Here is a 23431-nt window from a genome sequence, read left to right as displayed (position 1 = left end):
ACAATATTTGCGTATTAATAGAATAACCTGAGTCAATTACAGTAATTTATTCAATGACAGTGAAACATTTCTAATAACAATTTGTAATACAAACATTAATTCGCCGTATATAAGTTTTATTACAATAATAGCATGCACTTTATTACAAATCAATGAAGCGCATTAATATATTATTGGTATTCTTAATAATCATATGTATATATATAGTGTGTGTGTGTGTGTGTGTGTGTGTGTGTGTGTGTGTGTGTGTGTGTGTGTGTGTGTGTGTGTGCGCGCATATATATATATATATATATATATGTCTTTCGCAAAGATGATACATGGGACCATTGGCAATGTACGTATATGTGCGTGTGTGTGTGTGTGTGTTTGTGTGTGTATTACAAATATTAACCAATTTTTTTTTTTTTGTACGGTATACATTCAAATAAGTCATAGTACAAGTTTTCTCACTCTATTTCATTTCTTACACGGCTAGTAACAATCCGTTCTTGCATATACATTTTTATATGTATAATATACGAATGTATATTGTGTACGTAATACTAGCCACGTTGGCTTTGAACACTTGGGCACTTTGAAATCTGCGTGATTATTTTTCTTGCAAATGGATTACACTTTCAATGTGATATAATGCTATAACTTTGGGAAGTTATTGGATTGGCAGCTATATATACAATTAATCCATTATTTGATTATATTTTATAAACGCAACAAGACGATCGATATATATATATATATATATATATATATATATATATATTATGTTTATATTATATACACGTGTCTGTGTATATACATTCATACGCGCGCGCGCACGCACGCACAGTTAAAAAGAGAATACACTCGCTTATATTATGAAACATTCATATTTTTCAAATATTAAATAGCAATTGTAATTAATTATAATAAAGAAATGTTATTCTTGAAAATGCAACATACTATTGCATTAAATAGGACCAAACTTATTCATATATATATATATATATATATATATATATATATATATATATATATGATACCATGGAGAATTTCCGTTTTCCTTTCTGATTCTATTAGGACAGATTTCTTTAAATATAGTTAAATAAACTATATATTCAATAGAATAGAATCAATCACGTCTAATAATAATAACAAAACAAGAGATAATTGTGGATTTATTTACTTTTGCTTACTTTAATAAATTTTCAATGTTCTATCTTGTACAAGTGCGAATTATCGTTATAATATCCGGAATGTAGAATTATTTTTATGAGAATCGGCGTTAAAATAGAGCGTGTCTCTTACATACATACATACATACATACATACATACATACATACATACATACATACTTCGGCATCTATTGTATGAAAATTGAAAAAATTCTCGTAAGAATTTCGAAAATTATTCTAACCCACACATATCTAAAGTACACAGTGTTTTACTTGAAATAAATCGGTCGCAATGTTAACCAAAGCATTAAAATTAAAAAAACTATTACAAGAGTCTTTACCACAATGTAACAACAAAAGATTTAATCGAATACAATGTTTTGAAACAAGAAAATAAAAATTATCTTCCCTTGATTCTAATAGCAATCTCTCTAAAGCAATCGTCACTTTATATAAATTAATGTGTATTAGAAACAGTTGAATGCTAGTCAACTACGTTAGCGATATGATTGCGATATTTATATTACTATTATGATATTAGATTTGAACTGCATTCTGCTCATAAATGTTTCATTAAGAACGTACTTGCTTTTAATTATCCGCACGTATTTACATAGCGAAAAGACATACACTATTTGCTCCCTCGCATCGATGCAACAAAAAAAACCCGTTTGACCGTCTTGAAATCGCTAAAAATCTAAGAAAAATTTGCTTACAGGTGTAGACAATATCGCGATATCAAGAAGCTCAAACTCACCCTGTGCTTACTTTTTGCTATACATATTATTGAATTTGCTAAATGTATTTTGCAACCTCTGTTTGTCATCGTACACGAATGTGAAGAAACGATTCGGCGAACAAACAGGTTCACGTGGACTATGTTGCTCTTGTCCCCTAATTTGCATGAAAAAGCTAATAGTTTGTGTGCAGTGAATCACGGCACTATAAACGGTTTGGTAACTGACCGAGATCAACCATTTCAGTATCTTCTACGCTGTTGGGGCCCATCATATGTTGTCTGTGGTGATGGTGATGATGGTGGTGATGATGTTGATGGTGTTGTTGTTGTTGGAGGTCTAACGATGGACGCAAATGGACGTCCATCGTTCTGGGCGAAGAGAAGCCATGTAAACTCGCGGCTGCACCAAAACCCGTGTTATTCAACAGTCCTCTACGTGGACTTCTAGCGTTGACGACTCTTGGCTGCGCGTACATCTCCTCCAGGACGCTCGGCGCGACATACGTGAAACCCTGAAATATCAGGTTTGCAGATTCACTGAGTGTACTCTCGACCGGCGAATCCACCGGCACAGTTGCCGTGAATTGTTCGTCGAATTGAGACGTATCGTCGGCGCTCTTGAGGGACGGTTTAAATGGCGGATCCAACTTCCGAGCGATTACGTCCTGCCAATTAATGTGCTTGAAGAAATTATGGTTTTTAATTTGCTCGGCATCCTCTGGACCAGAGCCCAATCTCTGAACAACTTGCCTCTTCAAGAGTTTCCGAATGAGATCTCGGGCGTCCGGCGTCAGATATTGTGGAAGACTCAGCTTTCCCCGTAAGATCTTTTCGATGGTTTTTCTTCTGTCGTCACCAGTGAACGGCGGCATCCCTGTAAGCATGTCGAACATCAAAGCACCTAAACTCCACCAATCCACAGCTTTACCGTGACCGCTCCTAGTAAGAATTTCTGGAGCCATGTATTCTATCGTTCCGCAAAACGTATGCGTCACTGTCCCCTCTTGTATGTGTTCTTTGCAAAGACCGAAATCTGTCAACTTGACGTGACCTTCGGCATCCAGCAAGATATTCTCTGGCTTCAAATCTCTGTATATAATTCCCTGATTGTGAAGATGTTGCAGCGCCAGGATAATTTCCGACAGATAGAAGCAAGCTGTGTCCTCTAAGAAGATACCCTCTCGATCGAGATACGTGAAAAGCTCTCCTCCACACAGATACTCCAAGATGAGATATAATTTACCACCAGTTTGGAACGCATACATAAGGTTTACAATAAATGGATGTTTTACAGCCTCCAGGATATTCCTCTCAGCCTTGGTATGAGCCGTGTCTTTCTGATTTCGTATAATGGATGCTTTGCGCAGTACTTTCATAGCAAAGATGCTGCCTTTATCTTTTCCAGTAACCTTTCTCACTTGAAAGACCTTTCCGTAGCCACCCTCTCCTAATATCTTGCACAATTCAAAATCCTGTGGACCAGCCTTCTCTTGACCAGGATTCACATTTTGCTCTGACAACTGAACCCTCTCCAAGTTATCAGATCTAAAAAGTAACCCAATATTTTGCACTTTAATGAGACATCAATAGCAAACGGTTGAATAGAAATTACTCTAAAATCAAAGACAAACAAAATGTGCTTACTCTAGTATCGCGCTTACAGTTGCGGCATGATTATATTCCTCCTAAGAACGAATATAACGAGATTAAATAAAAATATTGCCATTTTAGGAATGTAACTCGCATCTCCGCATATATAACTTCACCTCTCTATTCTCGATCACGTCGTCATCCGACTCGTCCTGATTCGCGGCATCTCCGTCGTGCAGTTCAATGTCGAATACTCCCGCCATCCTAGATAAGTGAAATTCACATCGGAAGATTTCAAACGAAGGAATTAAGGAGGCGGACACCGCTGATGGTTCAATCTGTCAAAATGCTTCTTACGCTCCAGGGCGAGGCTGAATGAAGAAGATCCGAGTGACATAAGCTCGATGCTCGGGCGCTACGTATACCCCGGACCCCCCGTAACGCCCGCAGATGAAGCACGTTTCGAGAGAGAGGACTTACCTTCAATTATTTGCCAACACCCCTGACGTACCGCGCGCTCGATCTCTCTGGATCTCTCGCTCTTTACTCAGACTTTTTCAAATGATCGCGCAAAACTGAAAAAGACTCGCCGCCAGATTTTAACGCGAGTGATACACGATTGTCTACCTTACATATGTAATCGCAAATACACGGCGTACACGCATGAACTACAGCGACAGAGAGAGAAAAGAAAGAGAGAGAGAGAAAGAGAGGTTGATACGCGCGCGCGCGCGAGTGTGGTGCGACATGCGTCACTCGCGACGACGGTCGCGACGCGGCGGCTCCTAGCCCGAGCTCCGACTCCGATTGCGTTGCGAATCGGAGATTAGAACGATTAGACTCCTCGACCAATGGAATTGACCGATCGATTTTTTCGGGCCGCTTGGCAGTCTCGCGATTGGTGAAGAAGTCTTTAATTCATCTTCAATTTCCGTCTACGTCAATGTGGCTTTAATGTATACGCACCTTGAGGTGCATGTCTCTTCTTCCCACTTCCTACCTTTGTTCCACCTAAATCTGTCTCTGAATCGGAGCGATGACCATTTTCAGGGGTGTCTAGACTTTTCCATCTCTCTTTCTATCGGTATTTAGTGTTCTCAATGTTTTCATGATTAAATCAGGTAGGCGGTGGACAATTGAGATCATCGAGATTGTAGCAGATTATAGGCAAGGAGGAGGGAGGGAGAGAGAGAGAGAGAGAGAGAAAAAAACTGTGAATGACGTGTGTAACGCAATGTCAAGCGATATTTAAAAGTTTAAAGCCGATCGATTCCGAGCTGGAGGGATGTTGGTGGATCCACGTGGGTACCGTTCCATCTACCATTTGAAGAGATCAAATTACACAAAGTGAGGTTAGTTATTTCGTTTCATTCGGATGTACACGCACGCTAGATTCGCTTTATATTTAGCGCAGCTACAATTATCGGCATAACATTGCGATCTCACATGAAAAAGTTGCGATGACTTTTGACAATTGTGCGCATCTCGACAATAATCACGCGACAATCGAAAGTTAGGTTAACTTGAAACATTGGCTGAATTATGCAGAAAATTGGTCAAGGGGAATAGGGATCGATCTCTCGATCAGCTTAGATATATCGCTATCCTTCGCGAATTTGGCGCGAGCGTGACGGAATACGGAATATGCGCGTTCATACACGTGTATACGTGGTCGCATCGTTTCGTCCGTGTCCACGCGATTGTCGCATGCGTGCCGCGCGAGCGCGAATCATCCAAAGTCGCGTTCGTCGCGGATCGCTCCGCGGCAACCGCCGCGACTTATCGATTCCCAATCCCGCCTAGGCGTCGCCGGCTGCGGAAGCCCCCGCTAGGCGACTAGGGCGGCTAGGCTAGGGTCTAGCTTCAGCTTAGACCAGCCAGCCAGCCAGCCAGCCAGCCAGTTGTCGTCGTCGTCGTCGTCGTCGTCATTTGTACCAAGTTGCACGGACGACGGGCAAATTCGTGAGACGATTCCTTCTACATTCTACACCGTCCGCAAGCCGCGAACGTGCCGCGAGCGATCGCGAGCGATGAAATATGGAATGCGACGAGAGAAGATTACACCTCGACGAGATTACAGTCACACCGTCGGACGAACAAGGATCTTGCGTCACACGGATATACCATTATTTTCCCAAGCGGAAAGACCTCGGAACTTCACACAGTCACCTGTATGTCGAATTGGAGATGATCGTGAATTATCGAGATTTCACGAGGAGCGAACGTGGCTGTGAAAATATAAGGTGGAAATAGAAGGATTTGCACAAAATAAGTTCGGCTTTATCATTGATAATGAAGAGACACATAAAAGTGGGTAGGACTTGAAAAAAAAAATATATATCATTTTCGTAATGAGTGAAACTGTAACTTTTTTTTTTAATTGTATTTAATAATATTTTTTGTTAAATAATATTTAATAGGAAATATTTATATACATGTATAAAAAGAATATAATGGATATTGTAGAAACGCAATGCATCGGTAATAAAATGTGAGAAAAAGCGAGGCAAGGCGAAGGCGCCGTCGAGAGACTCCGCAGAAAAATGAGAAAGGACGAAGACACGGTTAGCTACACGACATTTAAACGTTGATCGATATCGAGAGCGCGCTGGCAACGTAAACGTATAAATAATAAGAGATAAATAATAGCCACTCTTGACTTCCTCGAGAGGGAGAGCGAGAGCGGGAATGCTAAACGAGAGCGAGGCGAAGCGCGAGATTGTCGTCCGGCGCTGCTGCTGGGACACGCGGCACCAGCGGGCGGTGGTGTCACCGGAGCACCGAAGATTCCGGCGCGTTCACGGCCTGCAGCTGCCGTTGCATCCTCAGCAGGTTGCCGGTTGGGTGCTGCTGATAGTCGTGTTCGTCGGTACCTTCACCGTACTGCTGACGACGCCGTCGCCGTCGCCGTCGCCGTCGCCGCCTTCACCTCCGCTGCTGCAGCTGTTGTTGCTGCTGCCCGATCTGCGCTTCACCCTTACGCTCCTGTTCGCCGCCTTGTTCCTGCTGCACGCGTCGACCCATCTGACGGTGTTGCTGCTGGACCCGGCCCATCCAGAGGTTCGAGCTCGACCAGCTCGCGTGGTCGTCCCGGAGTTCGATCGAACGAAGCATCGGCACGTCATCGAGAACGGCCGATGCCACCTCTGCAACATAACGACGCGCGGTCGACGCACCAAGCACTGCTCCATCTGCAACAAGTGCGTGCCGCGTTTCGACCACCACTGCAAGTGGCTCAACAACTGCATCGGCGCCCGTAACTATCCGGCATTCCTGGTGTGCCTGGTGTCGACGCTCGTCGTCGCGCTCGCCGTCACCGCGCTCGCTCTGGCCGAGCTAGTGGTGTTGCTTACCGTCCAAACGGTGCGGGCCGGTACAGGCGGCGACAACGACGACAGCGATAACGGCAACGGCACGAGGATGAACGATGGTACGCCACCGCCACCGCCGTCGCCACCGCCGCTATTGCCAGTGCCCGGCACCGGCTCGCTCGTCCTCGTCATCGTCATCGGCGTCCTCTCGGCCGTCGCCGCGGTTCTACTCATACACCTCTGTTTCTTTCACGGCTACATCGCTTGCCTCGGTCTCACCACGTACGAATACGTGCGCAATAAACGGGAGAGAGGCCAGATCACCCAGGCTGCTGCCGACTCCAAAACAACCAACCACCACCCGCACCATCATCGCCAGTCTGCCACCGCTGATGGTCTCTGTGGCATGTCTTGTTGTACCGCCGCTGCTGCTACTGCTGCTGCTGCTGCTGCTGCCGCCGATGCCGATGCCGATGCCGATGCCGATGCCGATGCCGGCGGACAAGTCGACGTCGATCGGTCTGTTGTGACGATACCTGGCGCGCAACGGCGGAGCCTCTATTCTCGCTTCTGCGGCAACGGACGTCCTTTACTCAACGACAGTACGACGAGCGCAACGAGAGGGACGGAGGCGGCAGCGGCAACGACAACGACGACTACGACAGACGTGTACGTTTGTTCGACGCACGAGGCAACGGCGAATAGTAAAGACGTCCCCTTCAAGACGCTACCCTCGGTAAAAGGTAGCCGAAACTTTCATCTTTGTTTCTCGTACGACTCGCGCACCACCGAGACCTCCATTCAAGTCTCCTCCTCGCAGTCGGCGGACGCGGTGCAGGAATTGAGAAATCGCCACGGTGAATCGCCGTCGGATGGCAAAATCATCTCCACGCCTTCGCCGGTCTCCTGTTGCTTCTCCATCATGAACGCTTCTCATCGTGCTGTCGATCACGGTAATAAGCACGACGCCGGAAGCGCTGGGCGAAAGCGGGACCGGCGGCGGCCCGGCGAATCCGCGAAACGCTCCTGCGGAACGATGAGAAGGATACAGACTTTTCTGCAGACTCGTCTCAGGAAGGGTTCGAGACAGCGCGGCTTAACGATCTTGTCGTCGTCGTCGTCGTCGTCGACGTCGTCGGTGATCGCTCGTCATTGCGGCAACAAGATAATTCCGCAGGCAACTACCCCTTCGGAGCTGGCGGTCACCTCCCCCTTCGCCTTAACCGAAGATCAGGATCGTAGCGGCTTCGTCGAGACGATGGCGGCAGAGCTGACGACGACGACGATCGCCACCACCGGACCACCGTCACCGGCGCCGCCAGATTATCCGCGTCTTCCGTCGAGACTACCCGCCCTAGATCTTTCGCGCGACGTGCGCAAAGCGAGAAAAGTATCTTCGAGTAGCGCCGCTGACGTTTCCGTCCTGCCGCTCTTCGCGATGCCTAACCGAAATCAAGCGGCGGCGCACCTCCGCACCCGGCGGAACGCGAGTTTCTCGAAGAAGAGACCGCGCTTCAAGGTCGGCTCGCACGTCGTCACGCAGACCACCCAACTGTCGCCAATCCCGGAGTCGGAGTTTTCGAAACCGGCTACGCCGAGATCGCCGTCGCGATCGGGTTCTATCTTCGCCTTCCCACCGTTACACGAGTAACGTTACACGGCATCGCATCGAGGTGTTACTTTTCACCAATGTAATACGAAAATTTTCCAATATCGAATTGAGAAGAGTATCCTCTCGGATGTCCTCGTGATATATGAGTCTGCCTTTTTTCTTTACAAAAATATTTCATATTGTAAAATTTCATGAAATTTAATATAAAACGTAAAATATAAATTTAAACGTTTCGAATTGCTCTTAACAAACTGTAATGCGCGACACAATGTGTCTGATATAAAACTAGATTTCTTCTTGTGAACAGACTCGTATATATACGACATCGTCGCTTAAATGAAGCAAATGATTCGATTATCGTTGGAACGTTGATCCAAAATTTGCCCAAGACTTTTCAAATTTTACGTGACAAAGACATGCGAAGACATTCTGTAATTGCTGTAATTGATGTGTGAACAACTTTATTAACACAAATGTTTTTATCTCGCGAACAAGAAAGAAACGGATTAATTGTGAAAAAAACGTCAATTATTACACTTAGGGTAAAGATAAAAATTCGGCTTTATGAAAACTTGTACTTTAACAGTCGGCCAAGCATGGTACCGAGTTGTACGACTAGTAATAGTTCCAAGTCGTACGACGTCGCGACGGTTCATAAGTTGGTATCAGGTATCGATATGGTGTCACTTTAAAATGACATTATTGCATCGTGGCATGCGACACGTTTCCTCGCAGATTTCTTTACGTACTTTGAGAAAAAAAGCTAAACGATCGAATAACTTAGCTCCGAGTGTCGCGTAGTTGCAACTGCAGGCAATAGCATCGCTCATGCGACCTTCATACGCACAGATAATGTCCGAGATTGCGGAGTCATCTGACAAGGAGGCTGTCGCGTCGAAGAAGAGGACGAACGTTTGGGAAGATTTGGGTTCACCGCGTTATATAGTCGCGCCGATGGTGGACGCGAGCGAATTGGCATGGAGATTGCTCAGTAGACGGCACGGTGCCCAGCTCTGTTACACACCAATGCTGCACTCCTCTGTCTTCTGCCGGGATCCCAAATACAGGCGAGAGGCTCTCGCTAGTACTAGCGAGGATCGTCCACTGATTGTACAGGTCTGCTCGCCATAACCACGGCAACAACCAATTCCAATTTTATAGACTAAAATTAGTCCTCGCAACACATATGAATTTTTTCCGGAACATTTAACAAAATAATAAAATTTAAAAGTGTGTAAAAGGTATATTAGAATTGTTCGAAAGAAAACTTCAAGTATGTGATGGGACAACCGTGTGACTGATATAATGTGCCCTATCGAACGTTTAATAGATATTTAAAATAATCTTTCACAAACTTTTTCTTATAAGTGAATATTTTAAAATTGTGAACAAAGGAGAGAGAGAGAGAGAGAGAAACATTTAACATTAACTTTTATGCAATAGTAATTCGTTTTCCAGTTTTGTGGCAATGATCCGGATATATTATTGGAAGCCGCACACTTGGCTGAACCATACTGTGATGCAATCGATATTAATATTGGCTGTCCTCAGGCAATTGCAAAGCGTGGACATTATGGAGCTTTTTTACAAGATGACTGGGATTTGTTAAAAAAAATTGGTATACATGCATTTTACTTAAGCTTGAAAAACTTTAAGATTTTAATAATAATCTAATGTAATAAATCTCCTGTGTATGTGCGCAGTATCGACTTTAAAGAATGGATTACGCATACCTGTTACTTGCAAATTACGGGTGTTCTCGGAAATCGAGCGTACCGTAGAATATGCTTGTATGCTGGAAGACGCAGGTGCCAGTTTACTTACTGTCCATGGACGTACGAGAGAGCAAAAGGGCCCATTGACTGGACTAGCATCTTGGAAACACATTAAAGCCGTAAGGTATGGTGATTATTCATATCCATTTTTCATTTCAACATTTCTTGAAACGTTATTCATTATAGAATCGGAAAGATTATCGTCAAACTTCAGTATTTCGCACATCTTATTCTTAATAATTCTGTGCATCAATTCTTAATAATTATTACATTATTTTATATACATTTAATCAGAGATGCCGTGAAAATTCCTGTGATCGCTAATGGTAACATACAATGTGTGCAAGACTTGGAGCGATGCATCGAGGAAATCCAAGTACACGGTGTGATGTCAGCGGAAGGGAATCTTTATAATCCATACATATTTGAATCTTGTTATCCCGCTTGTTGGGAACCCGCTTTGGAATATCTGGAACTTGTAGAGCAATATCCGGTACCGGCTTCGTATATCCGCGGTCACTTGTTTAAACTCTTCCATCACGTGTATGTATTGATTTTTCGATCATGTTGAATTATAAATAGCAAAGCATAATTCCCAAACGTGCACACGGCATGCCTTTAACTAGAGAGTAGACTTTGTTTAGCAGAAAATCAAGAGGAAAGGGAAAGCTTGGCCACCAACTCCACTATGGAAGCTTTCAAAAGTGTCACATATGCCTTGAGGGATCGCTATTTGTCATATCATGAAGGACGTTTGATTTGGCAAACGGGAAAGACAGGTAATTTGGCTATATAAACCTACAGAATACCATTTACATTCATCGTGTACTTATTAAATATTTTTTGATATTTTTAGATTATAATTTGGAATTACCACCGTGGTTGTGCCAACCTTACGTACGAGAACCACCACAAGAATACACACAAAAATTACAGGTAAACGAGTCAAACGTGATTAATTATATATTGTACATTGATTTTTCTTTTTATTCTTTCATCAGTCTAGAACTGAAAATAATGATAAAAATTTGTAGGAAGGTGTATCTCGGAAACGTGAATACAGGGACGAGGAAGGAAACGAAATATCGCGAAAACGTTCAAAAAAGCTTAAGCGGATAGCGCGTAGACCAAACAAAGCAACTTTGATTCCTAAGAGAAGTTCAGATCGATGTCATGCCTGTCCGAATCCTCTGGTTAGTTGGTTGAAATACTTTCGAAATGTAAACTTTTCTTCATCTTCTTGCTTCTTAAGGAATATTTCGCAAAACAATCCTTCTTTAAGATAACGAAACATATCGAAGAACAAGTTTTATTTTAAATTGCAGGGTTTTAAATGTGAATACAAGTTATGTCGACAATGCTGTAGAAATAAGTGTTATATAGAAAATTTAGACTGTGCTGGTCACAGAAATCTAACCAAGACTAGAAGACAGATGGCGAAAGAATTCGAGGCAAAGCGTCAGGGAGTTGAAAATATAACATAACGCTCTGTATTATATTTTAAATAAAAATAAATGTATATAATATTTTACTTATGGTCTGAATTTTATTACCTTTTTCCACGAAAATATGTGACGTCACATTCTTGTTTATTGATTAAGTAACAATAATGCCAGACAATATAAATTCAGTACCGATCATATGTACAGTCTACATTACACAATATCGTATTTTGAAAAGCTAATGAGGTAATGTAAGAATCTCATAGAGACCTAAAATTCATAACGATATTGTAATAATTTGTACTATGTCACCGACATATTTAACAGAACAAAACTACTTTTACACAGAGGAAGTTGCTGTAGCGATAGGTGCTGTGAAAATAGTCAATAAATCGGTCTTCTTTGCTGATTCGTTGTGAGAAGATTCAACTTTATCTTCCTGTTTGTCCGTGTTGGCCCAATATTTTTTACTTGAGAATATCAGCATCATCAATAGAGGTAGATGAAGTAATGAAAATCGAAATAATTTCCTAGAATTTGCACTATCCGATTGCTTGTTAAATTTCCAAGCTAAAATTGAAAATGTATATTATCAAGTTTAGATATATACATGTACATAATATCTGAAAAGATCGAGTGCAAATTTATACAGCACGTTAAAATAAATAATTGAATCATGTTTCAAGTAGTAACATAATAGTTCATCCAGAAAGTTAAATGTGATTTTTTTTGTCAATTATTAATTTCTTTTGTAAGTTTAAAAAAAATATCTTTAAACATATAAATTTAAACTTTTATTTTTTTTTACAATTTTAACAAACTGAAAAAATTTGGCTCTTAAATATGTCGCGCGCGCGCGCGTGTACACTAAACACACACGCACACACATATAAATACAGAAATTTTAGATAATTTTTTCAAAACACACAGAAGTATGTATACTTTACCTAGATACAGGAAAGATGCATTGATTGGTGTCGAAGCCAATGCAAACCACCAATGAGTTACATCCAATATAGGAGCTAAATAACACAGAGTCATTAGAACTACCGTATATCTCATAGTTGTTCTACGACATAAATCTGGATTTGTAACAGCCATCATTCGATAACCGGCTCGTGAATAATCCGGTCTCAAATTCCACGAAAGAGCATTAAAGTGTGGAAATTGCCACGCATATAAAATACCGGGCAAAAGCCAAGCACCTGGTACCATTATGTTGCCAGTACAAGCAGCCCAACCCATAAGAGGAGGAATTGCTCCTACTACAAAGAAAGTAACAAGTTATAATGTTTTAATATACATAAAAATATATACTTACCAACAGAACCAACCCACGTGTTGACAATACTGATGCGTTTCATAGGAGTATATATGAGCGTGTATAAAATAAGATTGCTAGCACCTAACATTGCTGTAATACCATTTACTTCATTGTAGAGTATGGATAATCCAATAATACCCGATACTGCTGCAAATGTTACTGCGTGAATAGGCCTGGTAATATATATTCAATTGTCATTATATTTAACATCAAGTTACTTAAATCTAATTATGTCAAAATAGAAAAGTTAAAAACACTCACGTCAAATGACCACGTACCAATACCCGATTTTTTGTCCGTGACATCTGTGCATCAAAAGGTACTTCAAAAAATTGATTAATTGTATTTGCAGTGGCAGAGACTAAGCCTGTGCCTAAAGAACACATTATAAATGTATAAAAGTCAAATGGCGCAGGAGCTAATGCATATCCAGCCATCGTTGTTGCTACGACAAGAGCTACAATATAAAAAAAAGAATTACAAATATAGTTAGTAAATTAAATATTTAAGTACTATCAAATGATTAGTTTGCAGTGTAACAAACATTTTCATTAAGACATTTGTGTTTTTCTAATTATAGTCACACAGTTATATTTTAAATTGATGTAAACTCCAACGCATATGATTAATACATACATGTTAATTTAATCTTTGATAATTTGAGATAGTATTTATGAAGTTTGGTATAATCGACTACTATAGGCGTCCATTCTGACTTTTCTATTTTACAGGGATCTTTTGCAATTTTATAGTCAACATTTTTCTCTGTGGGAAAAGGTGTTGTTAAAACTGTCGTCCTAACTTGTTTGTGACAATCTTTCATAGTTAGTACTGGTTCTTCCATATACCCAGTCTTTATTGACTTTTGTCTTGGGAAACCAGAACCCTGAAATTAATTTTTTTTTCTTTAAAAAAATACACAGCAGAACGACAAACTTTTTGATTGCTACAAACCATAATGACAGAAAATTTTGGCACAAAACTGCATGATATGTGCCGACAGCTTCTTAATGGATGAATAATAAATAGCATGATTAACTTTAATTTTAATTTTAATCAACGGCTTTTTTTCCATCAACCTAAATATAAAATAAATATAAATATATAAGATTCAGAATAATATTCTAACCTAATTATAACTGATCATAACCTACAAAAATGAGTGGCAAAACATTGTTTTCTCAGATATTCAGTTAAAAGCATTTTTGTACTTACATTTTGTGATAACATGATTCCTATTATTAGTACATGTTCATTACTACGTAATCGTAACGTTAATCAAAAGTATTTAAAATTACTAAAAAAGCATATAATACGTAACCATACGTAACTTTGCACGAAATATCTGAAAACACATCCGTTCTAGTCCGTTCCTACTTCCTATCCCTCTCAAGTTTGATATATGCCAAGATATCTGTTGTAGTCGCTGTAGATACATACATATCGATCTCTGTTAACTTGTTTAAAGGGTAAAATTTAAAATAAAAAATTTTATGTAAACTTGATAATTTTACAGCATATAAATTGTAAATATGTTGTTGCGAGATAACCTCTAAAGGACAATGCAGGAAGCAAGAGGAAGCCGATACATCCGCTCTCGAGCGGTCTCGGCTTTTTTGTAGATTATTAATAATCTATGAAAATAATTAAGTACCGTGGCCTATATCTCAAAGTTTGAAATTGAAAGCCGTCCTATAAAAATCGTTCGAAAATAACTTCTAAAGAATAATATTAGGTATATTTATACGAAATTATAAAAATATTATCTATACATATATACATATATAATACATCAATAGAAACTTTATTATTTAATATGACAATTTATAATAATTATATATATAAATTTCATTTTACGAAACATTTTAATAAAATGTATATCATTATTCTTTCTCTAAAGAGAACGAGAGGTACTTGAGGTTATAATATAATGCAAATTCCAGATAGCACACAATATTTACGATAAATATTAATAAATATATATCATAAATATTTTTTATAAATTTTATAGAAATATTTTATACATATTTTATATATATGACGGAAAAAGATTATAAAAAACTTTATCAAAATATTGTTAAAATATTTTCTAAAATATTGGTCGCGACTTGGATGGGTGACCGCTTCGGAATTTCCGAAAAAAATTCCTAAGAATGGAATTTTTTTGCGAAAATTGTTTTTTAAAATATAGAAATATTGTTTTACTCATTGGGATTATGTGGTGTAATATAATATTTATGCGGATATTTTAAACATTTTCAAATAATTATCATAAATCATAAATATTTTTAAAACATTTATAATAAATATTTATGATCAGTCCAATCTGTGGCCATAAAAACATTTATTAAATGTTTTGATAAATGTTTATAAAATATTAAAATAAATTTTATAAATATTTAGTAAATATTTTATAAATATTTTGTGCTATCTGGGATTCATCTATAATCAAATTTTTCCTTTACGTTTCAGTGCTACGAGTATGATTAAAACGGTGCAAGACATTTGGTTGTTGATTAGAGTAATTAATTTCTTGCATGGGCATTGTATGGTTTTCCAATGTCGATGTGCCAGTAATATTTGACGCCGTGCTATCATTATATATTGCAATTTTACAAAATGGTCCGCAATTTTGCCCGCTGAATCGTTTTAACAGCTGTTGCTTTATCTTTTTTTTACATACGAATATGATGAAGATAATGAGGCCTTGCAAGCTATTTATGATATTAGTGGGATACCAAACATATGACGGCACAGAATTAATCAACCATGCTATTATCTCCATAGTCCAGCTTATTCCCATCACTATGAACAGCTTCAGATACATTTTAAACCTGTAAGCAAACATATTTTTGTACTAAAAGCCATTAAAAGACACATGAAAACAAAGTGATTGTCATTTTTACATATTCTTAACGATAATAATAAACAATCTTAAACAAGTTAGTATTAAATTTTTATGTTAAAGAATTTTAAAAATCCTCTTAAAAAATAAAAACAGCAATATTTAACTTTATAAGCCATAAACCCAATTAGCACACAATATTTTTTAAATATTTTTTAAATATTTATTTAATATTAATTTTTTATTGTACAATTCATGCATTATAACAAAAATATTTATTAAACATTTATTAAATATTTATTTAACATTACTTAAATATTTAAAATAATGATTTAGAGAAAATATTTAAATATTTAATATTTATTTAACGTTTATTTAACATTTGTTTAACATTAATTAAATATTTAAAATAATGATTTGGGAAAATATTTATTTAACGTTTATTTAATATTTATTTTACAATAATTTTTCATTTAAAAAAACATTTTTAAAAACATTAATTTTACATTTATTAAACATTAATTTAATATTTATTTTACATTAATTTTTAGTTTAAAAAAACATTTTTTTTTTAATTAATTTAACATTGATTCAACATTAATTTAATATTTATTTTACATTAATTTTTTATTAAAAAAAAAATTTTTTTTTTATATTCATTTAACATTTATTTAACATTTATTTAATATTTATTTTACATTAATTTTTTATTTAAAACAACAATTTCAAAAACATTAATTTAACATTTGTTGAACATTAATTTAATATTAATTTAATATTTTTTTTATTTTTTTTTTAATTAATGTTTTTTAACGTTTGTTTAATATTGTTTAAATATTTATTTTTTATGAATTATTTAAATTGAAAAAATGATTTTAGTAAGCATTTCTTAAATGTTTATTTAATATTTATTTTATGTTTATTTAATAATAATTTTTTTACTTATTTTTTAACTTAATTAAATTATGTTTATTTATTATTTATTTAACACTTAAACTATTTAATTATTTTTCAATTATTATTGATCTTAAAATTCGTTTAAAAAATGTTTCAATAACATCTATGAAAATCAATAAAAATTAACTTAATTATGTATATTTATATAAATAATGTACTTTAATTATATATATTTCGTCTTTTTGATAACATATATATTGACCTGATCTGTCAGTAATGTACATGTATTAGCACAAAGTGTTTACAGATCATCACGAGGGATCAGTTCACAGCGATTACAGAGGTCAAGCAACATTCATCGGGATTGCATCTTGGATGAGTGATCGTACGGAAATTTTCAAAAAAATATTCTTAAGAAGTAAACCTCAATATTAAAAAAAATTTGTTTAATGTAAGAAAGGGTATAAATCCACTAATTTTAACGTTTTTGAAAAATTTTTTATTGCAAAAGTTTTTAAAATGTTTTTTTTTTGCTCACTTATGCTTCGTTAAAAAAAAACGTTTCTTTAATGTTTAATAAACGTTTTCTTTACATGTTTAAAAAACGTTTTTATAATATTTAAAAAACATTTTTTTTAACGTTAAAATAAACATTTTTTTAATAAAAAAAGGGGACTCAACTCATTATTTTTAGCGTTTTTATAAATGTTTTAAAAAATGTTTTTAAAAACATTTTTTAAATATTATGTGCTGATTGGGAAAGTGAATGGCTACACATATAAAATTATCTAAAAACAATTATCTAATTAAAATTAATTGATGTTATGCGAATCTATTTGTAAAGATGCATCTTGCTTTTTCATTAAGAAAAGTAGGAGGTATATATAATTAGATATAGGTATAAAAGGTATAATTAGGTATAGAAGGTATATAATTAGAAGTGTTAATATCGTATGCTTACACATCACGATCATATATATGCATATCTGTATAATAATCAATAATTATTTTATTTTACTACAGAATGGAAAACATCAATAAATTGCATAGCATGCAATTTTTTGGGAAATACAGCATATGAAATTGATTCCTTCGGCAGTACAAACCTTTGCTTATTTTCGTTGTGACGCTTGCTCTCAGAGTCTCTCAATTGATGGGCCGTACGTATATTCTGATATATAATTGTTACTGTTGTAGCGATGAAGAAACAAATATTACTGATAATAGTAGCACCCATGGGTGTGTAAAAATATATCATTTTTGCCATATTCTCTAAAATAAGGAAGAATTTTTTGCACATTACACGCTAATACACGTACGTAGCTGTGTGTTCATTATTTTAATTGAAAGTTATTTAATTGAAATTGGAATTCAAGCAAAGCTTTTCAGTTTTATGTTCCGCTAACATTAGGTGACACTAGTAGAGAATCTTTTGTCAATGCCACGTACCACCAAACCAAAATTTCTTTGTACATATTTGAGGCCTAATCCAATTTTCTGGTATCCCATCAACATAATCCATAATGGCACAGATAATGTTAATGATCAAGGGAATTCCCCATGCATAGATTGAATATATCACAAACTTCTTCTTCCTTTGCTTTATATTTGTTCGATATGAACGGAGTCCTCTGTGAAATATGATTATATTATTTAATCACCAATTATTATCCAACATTTACATTTAAAAACAAAAATACCTAATTATTGTAATTAACTTTTTGCAAAGTAATAATCATAAAAACTCATATATTTATTGTTATTATATATGCAATATAATTATTTATAAAATGTGTGTGTGTGTGTGTGTGTGTGTGTGTGTGTGTGTGTGTGTTGGTTTTTACAGACGCAAACAATCATATTTTTAAAGTAAGATTTTTTTTTTTACACAAAGTTTTCCATCGGACCAATTTTATTATTTGAATATTTTGTTTCAATTTATTTAATGAGCATGAAAGTTATTGAAGTTAACATTTGCACTTTAGTGGAACTGAATGTTATATGGTATTTGCACATAAAATTTCAGAGGGCAACGCATGTCTAAAAGACGTTCTTTAGTCGTCTTTTAGATATGCGTATTGTCTGATAGTATGGAATTTATATATATTGCTTACCTGAATGTCCACCAAATGTCGAAGCATATTACATTTAGCCAGAAAAAAGTCGACAAAAAAAAGAAATTTAAAATGTATGCTGAAAGAATCAAATAGATAATGTGTTAATCATCAAATACGTATTGGAATGTCAATCAAGTTTATAATTATTGCTAAATCTGTCCGTGAAATTTTTGTTATAGAATTCATTCATTCTGTACCTAGTGTAATGCAATATATTTTGTCATCAACTTCTTGTAATTCAGAAACTTGGTGACCACAATACATAATCGCATATGTAATAAATAATGAGGCAACGTATGCACGCAATGTATAGCCATGCATGTTTTGGAGTTCTGGCAATATTGAATATATCACGAACGTCAGCAGCAGAAACGGCAAAGATACTAGGAGACATGCGGATGCATATACTGGATATTCTCTCTGATTACTGCAGACCAACACTTCATAAATCTCCCCTTTAAAACTGATTAAGCAGTAAAAAGTCGGTAAAATGAATTTTCCAGGGCCTTGATACAAAGAGCCATCGGTCAGAAATAAGTATTCATTGTGAGGAAGCAGATTTTTTCCAAATCCTTGTGAAAGGCATGGATCGTGGACAGTCAGGGAAAATAGTGCGTCATCGGAACCATTCTCATATTTGTTCAACCTTGGAAGATAGTAAGTACCGCTTTTGTTAACGACGCATTTTCCCGTTTCCATCATGACATTACGAACAGGACAGCAGAGCTGAACGCAAGTAACATTGTGACACGCTTCATACGAAACAATGCCAATAGTTTTTCGAATTTTTGAATTTTTATTCGAACTTCCGTGTTCGTACGATGTAGAATTGCTTTTGCTTTCGATTTTGGAGTGATTCTTAACTTCTTGTGCCATGGAATCATTGATTTCTGTAGAATTCGCGGCGGACTCCATAAAAATCTGATTACTTTCTTCGCAATCCATGATATGTCCGCGAGACCCATTTCGTTTCGAATTATCATCTTCTCCTTCGTTCTTTGTAGAATTAATATGAGGCTCATATTGCATTTCGTCGTCATTCTTGATAGAACGTTCAAGTGAATTACACCGTGTTGACTTGATCTCGTCGTTTTGATATTTCATAGAGCTTACGAAAAGATCATTCCGCACCGTCGAACTGTCGTTCTGCTCATCACCATTCGTAGAATTTTCCCAAGACTCTGAGGATGAAGCAACAAGCAGAAGCACGAAACACCAAAGTATCTTACTTGGTAGACACATTGTTAAACTATTGATGCATCGTATTCACGAAATCAATTTGACTTTTCTTTGTGCCTTGTAAGCAAATGTCTAGTGCAATGTTGCCAATTAGAGAAACGTAATAGAGGGTAGCTGCATTCTGCAACGATTTTGTCTGGCGAACAAAAAGTGGATGGTGACAAAGCAACGAGGAGAGGCTTTTGTTAATTGGTGAAAATAATTAGGATAGGCGCGTGGGTGAATAATCTCCAGGGATTGGGTAAGTTAATAAATTCTTTTAACCAAATTAAATTTCAGTTGATGGCACATAAAATTAATTTAGTTATATGAATAGAAAATTAACTCAGTTAAAGTTACGTTAAGATTAAATTAAGTTAAAATAGAAGTTAATTTTAAAAATCGTTATTTATATAAAATTAGAATGTCGTAGTTTTTTAACTTTGCATTCTAAATAACAAAACAATTATAAGTAGTATGAATTATCAAATGATTTTTTTTATATTGAGATGAAGTTTTATTTATAATTTAAATTTATGTGAAATATAAAAGAAATATTGTTTTTTTATGTAAACATGTATTCTTTTACAATTTTTACATTTTATCATTAAATTATTAAAAATATGATCTTACGTAAAATATAATTTTACATGTGATACATCGATAAAATATAATCCTGTTAAAAAAATTCGTCATTATTAAAGTATAATTATTAAATTTTAATAAGAGTCATTTCAAAACGACGATGGGTTAACTTTTCTCGTAAGTCAATAGTGAACCACCTGCACATAAACATTTGTTCTACATATGCTGAGGATGATATCGAATTAGTTAAAGTTAAAAATTAACGCATTTAAAATTAACTAAATTAGGTTAAAAATTATTAACTTTTTTGTTTAACTTTTAACTTTTTAACTAGCTACTAGCCAAGCCTAATAATCTCTGAATTGTTTGTGAAATCTTTATATTCTCAACACCATTATATGATTATCAAGATCTTTTTATTCTTTAGAATAACATATGTATATATATATATATATATATATATATAGTTTAAAAAATTGCTCGTTCGAAATAACATTAACACTTTAATACAAAATTATAGAGCAAGATCACGTCGATCAACTGCCTTGCGTGCCTTTTATACAATTCTCAATGAAGAAGATATCAAATGTAGCTGTATATTAACGTAGTGACATGTAGGATTTTCCGGAGTTCACGTTGCAAAAATTGATCGTGTAGCTGCGAGGTATAAAGCTTGATGAAAGTATAAGATGTTGTCAAACTATACAATTACATAGAAAATTTCTAAGCTGCAAGATGTACTTTGGTTACAAACATATTAGAATTTAGATTTGTTTACTATTTCTTAATGTTATTTCTTTTGCGTTTTATGTGAATGTAGAATTGTAATATTGAACATTGAATCATAATTATCGTAGTTAATGTACATACAAGTTATCAGGCTTAAGTTCCGGGATGTAAGTTTTCTTGAAACTCTTTAGCTAACCGTTTTTTATGTCATAATACGGTTATTATATACGGTTATCATTACATTATTCACGGTTATTATTCAAGAATTTTATTTTCAATCACATAATAAGAATTATACTATACATAGCATAATTACTTTATTTACCTTAACCGGCTTGTGCTGAATAAGCAAATTTATATAAAATACATTTTTCCATTTACACTATTTTACTATTTTATACATATACACGTTTATTTCCACAAAATCATAATTAAATTACATTGTAATTATAGTAAAGAAAAATAATTGTCCCAAAACTCAAAAGGAAAATAATTCAATAATTTAAATGTTATTTGATGAGAAAAACAATTATTACTTGTACGCTATAAATAATATGGATGAATAATTTTTTTAGTTAAACTTGGACTTTACCTTATTATTCATATAGTGAAACTTCTTTGAATCTGTTCCATGTTACGTTTAGTAGATGTTATTTAGTAAAACTTTGTAAAAATTAGAAGATTTGCATCAACAGCCAAGTTATTAATGCATTAATGTTATAATTACACATTTATCAAGAGCATAAGCGAGAAAAGTTTATCACACACTTTTTCCAGACAAACTATTAAAATCTGACTCATACATATGTGATATTGTTATTTGTAACGATTATGATTAATTTTAGGTCGAATATGATGATTAATAGGATGATAAAGTCAACATTGCACTGTGTTTAATTTCGTTTTCCAGCAAACGATAGCACACGCGAATGTACTCCGGCAAACGCTAAAACAGGACTACTGGAAGACGAGTTGTTGATGACATTAAAAAAGCAATTTCGTAATACAGGAATTTACGCTTATACGTAGTGAAAAATGGAACTACTGACAATTTTTAATGTTGGTAGCTTTGACTAGTTCAGACAATCTATGTAAGTACATCTTGTGTAACATTTTTTTTAGGTATATTAATTTTTGTAGCAAGATTTATAATTCTTTTTACATAATTAAATTTCCGTAATTATTTTGTATATAAAAATATTGAAGCAGAGTTTTTGAAAAATTAATTTAAATCTCATAAATTTAGTCATTATTAGAATCTCATCTCAAGTATCAGGTGAGATAATTTATAGTCTTTGTCGTATTTTTACTATTGAAAAGCAATAAAAATTATACATACGTAACTGAAAAACAAAACAATTATTTACGTGATATCTGATATAATTATAAAATATGTAAGAAATAAAATGTTCTCGCTTTGTAGAGACTTATGTATTACCCGTACAGCACGTAATATTGCAATCTAACAACAATATTGCTGCAATATTGCTGTAATATTACAATATCGCTGTAATATTACTGCGACATTGTAATATTGTCGCAATAATGTTGCAATATTACGTACTGTGCGATTAAGTACGGTTTTTTTGAAATCACCGAATATGAAAAATAAAATGTCAAATTTCAATAAATTCAAAAACTATTAAAAGTCTTTGCGTCAAAACCGCGTTTTTAAAATTGCAAAATATAAAAATATACATATAATGAAATATAATTTATAAAAATATGTAACGAGAAATGTATAACTATATTGATAAAGTCGAAGTTTTCGCATTGACGTATGACTAAGCAATTGAACGTGAAAGGGATTCGTTAAAAATGGTTGAAAAGGCCTGTCGCTACGTCTCGTTACTCTCGTTACTCTCGTTTCCTCCCGTTACTCTCATTTTCTTCGTGATTTATTTGGATATACAAGGTGATTATTAATGAATGTCCCCACTATTTACCATAGGAGCATGATTTACCGACGGATATTTCTAACATATTATTATATTAGAAATTACAAATGCGTGCTCCTATGGTAAAAAGTGGGGACATTCTTTAATAATCACCCTGTATAGAACTAATAAAAATTAAATTTTATTTTTAAATT

General features: G+C 35.4%; 4 protein-coding genes across 6 annotated transcripts; 1 reads left to right on the top strand and 3 right to left on the bottom strand.

Annotated features, from left to right (window-relative positions):
• Nucleotides 1-223: 223 nt before the first annotated feature.
• On the bottom strand, nucleotides 224-4178 carry LOC105204724 (ribosomal protein S6 kinase beta-1). Of its 3 annotated transcripts, none has more exons than XM_011173916.3 (4): nucleotides 3965-4178; nucleotides 3661-3855; nucleotides 3539-3579; nucleotides 347-3439 (listed from the first exon to the last, which is right to left on the bottom strand). In XM_011173916.3, exons 2-4 carry the CDS (start codon nucleotides 3745-3747, stop codon nucleotides 2098-2100), a joined length of 1470 nt encoding a protein of 489 aa, XP_011172218.1. In that variant the 5' UTR covers nucleotides 3748-3855; nucleotides 3965-4178; the 3' UTR covers nucleotides 347-2097. The 3 variants fall into 3 exon arrangements, with proteins under 3 accessions (XP_039315161.1, XP_011172218.1, XP_025995105.1); XM_026139320.2 differs by having other exon boundaries at nucleotides 3661-3748; XM_039459227.1 differs by lacking the exon at nucleotides 3965-4178 and having other exon boundaries at nucleotides 224-3464; nucleotides 3661-3753.
• A 686-nt stretch (nucleotides 4179-4864) lies between these two features.
• Nucleotides 4865-11686, top strand: LOC105204722. Its single transcript, XM_026139313.2, is given in 11 exon segments — nucleotides 4865-5794; nucleotides 5951-7507; nucleotides 9209-9523; nucleotides 9866-10025; nucleotides 10111-10306; nucleotides 10477-10725; nucleotides 10816-10961; nucleotides 11039-11118; nucleotides 11217-11375; nucleotides 11508-11657; nucleotides 11660-11686. Coding segments are annotated over 10 exon segments (2817 nt in total). The 5' UTR covers nucleotides 4865-5794; nucleotides 5951-6172.
• A 22-nt stretch (nucleotides 11687-11708) lies between these two features.
• LOC105204723 (protoheme IX farnesyltransferase, mitochondrial) lies at nucleotides 11709-14421 on the bottom strand. The gene is made up of 7 exons (XM_011173914.3): nucleotides 14164-14421; nucleotides 13903-14027; nucleotides 13585-13834; nucleotides 13210-13405; nucleotides 12946-13121; nucleotides 12572-12889; nucleotides 11709-12194 (listed from the first exon to the last, which is right to left on the bottom strand). Exons 2-7 carry the CDS (start codon nucleotides 13978-13980, stop codon nucleotides 11965-11967), a joined length of 1248 nt encoding a protein of 415 aa, XP_011172216.1. The 5' UTR covers nucleotides 13981-14027; nucleotides 14164-14421; the 3' UTR covers nucleotides 11709-11964.
• An 860-nt stretch (nucleotides 14422-15281) lies between these two features.
• LOC105193060 (G-protein coupled receptor Mth2) lies at nucleotides 15282-20076 on the bottom strand. The gene is made up of 5 exons (XM_026139312.2): nucleotides 19005-20076; nucleotides 18805-18883; nucleotides 18140-18321; nucleotides 17797-17962; nucleotides 15282-15782 (listed from the first exon to the last, which is right to left on the bottom strand). The coding sequence occupies exons 1-5, from the start codon at nucleotides 20047-20049 to the stop codon at nucleotides 15410-15412; spliced, it is 1845 nt and encodes a 614-aa protein (XP_025995097.1). The 5' UTR covers nucleotides 20050-20076; the 3' UTR covers nucleotides 15282-15409.
• Nucleotides 20077-23431: the final 3355 nt, after the last annotated feature.

Source organism: Solenopsis invicta, chromosome 16, assembly GCF_016802725.1.
Source record: "Solenopsis invicta isolate M01_SB chromosome 16, UNIL_Sinv_3.0, whole genome shotgun sequence".
Lineage (NCBI taxonomy): Eukaryota > Metazoa > Arthropoda > Insecta > Hymenoptera > Formicidae > Solenopsis > Solenopsis invicta.
Note: the sequence above shows the minus strand (reverse complement) of the source record. Positions and strands in the feature narration are given on the sequence as shown.

Excerpts from the sequence above, each read along its gene's own strand:
- LOC105204724 (XM_011173916.3), bottom strand. The coding sequence starts at position 3,747 with ATGGCGGGAGTATTCGACATTGAACTGCACGACGGAGATGCCGCGAAT. Across the intron at positions 3,580-3,660 it reads ACGTGATCGAGAATAGAGAG|GAGGAATATAATCATGCCGC; the intron begins GTGAAGTTATAT and ends ATTCGTTCTTAG. Across the intron at positions 3,440-3,538 it reads ACTGTAAGCGCGATACTAGA|ATCTGATAACTTGGAGAGGG; the intron begins GTAAGCACATTT and ends GTTACTTTTTAG.
- LOC105204723 (XM_011173914.3), bottom strand. The coding sequence starts at position 13,980 with ATGCTATTTATTATTCATCCATTAAGAAGCTGTCGGCACATATCATGC. Across the intron at positions 12,890-12,945 it reads CACGTGGGTTGGTTCTGTTG|TAGGAGCAATTCCTCCTCTT; the intron begins GTAAGTATATAT and ends CTTTCTTTGTAG. Across the intron at positions 12,195-12,571 it reads TGCATCTTTCCTGTATCTAG|CTTGGAAATTTAACAAGCAA; the intron begins GTAAAGTATACA and ends TTTCAATTTTAG.
- LOC105193060 (XM_026139312.2), bottom strand. The coding sequence starts at position 20,049 with ATGTGTCTACCAAGTAAGATACTTTGGTGTTTCGTGCTTCTGCTTGTT. Across the intron at positions 18,322-18,804 it reads GACATTTGGTGGACATTCAG|AGGACTCCGTTCATATCGAA; the intron begins GTAAGCAATATA and ends CATATTTCACAG. Across the intron at positions 17,963-18,139 it reads AAAGAAATTTTGGTTTGGTG|AGAATATGGCAAAAATGATA; the intron begins GTACGTGGCATT and ends TCCTTATTTTAG.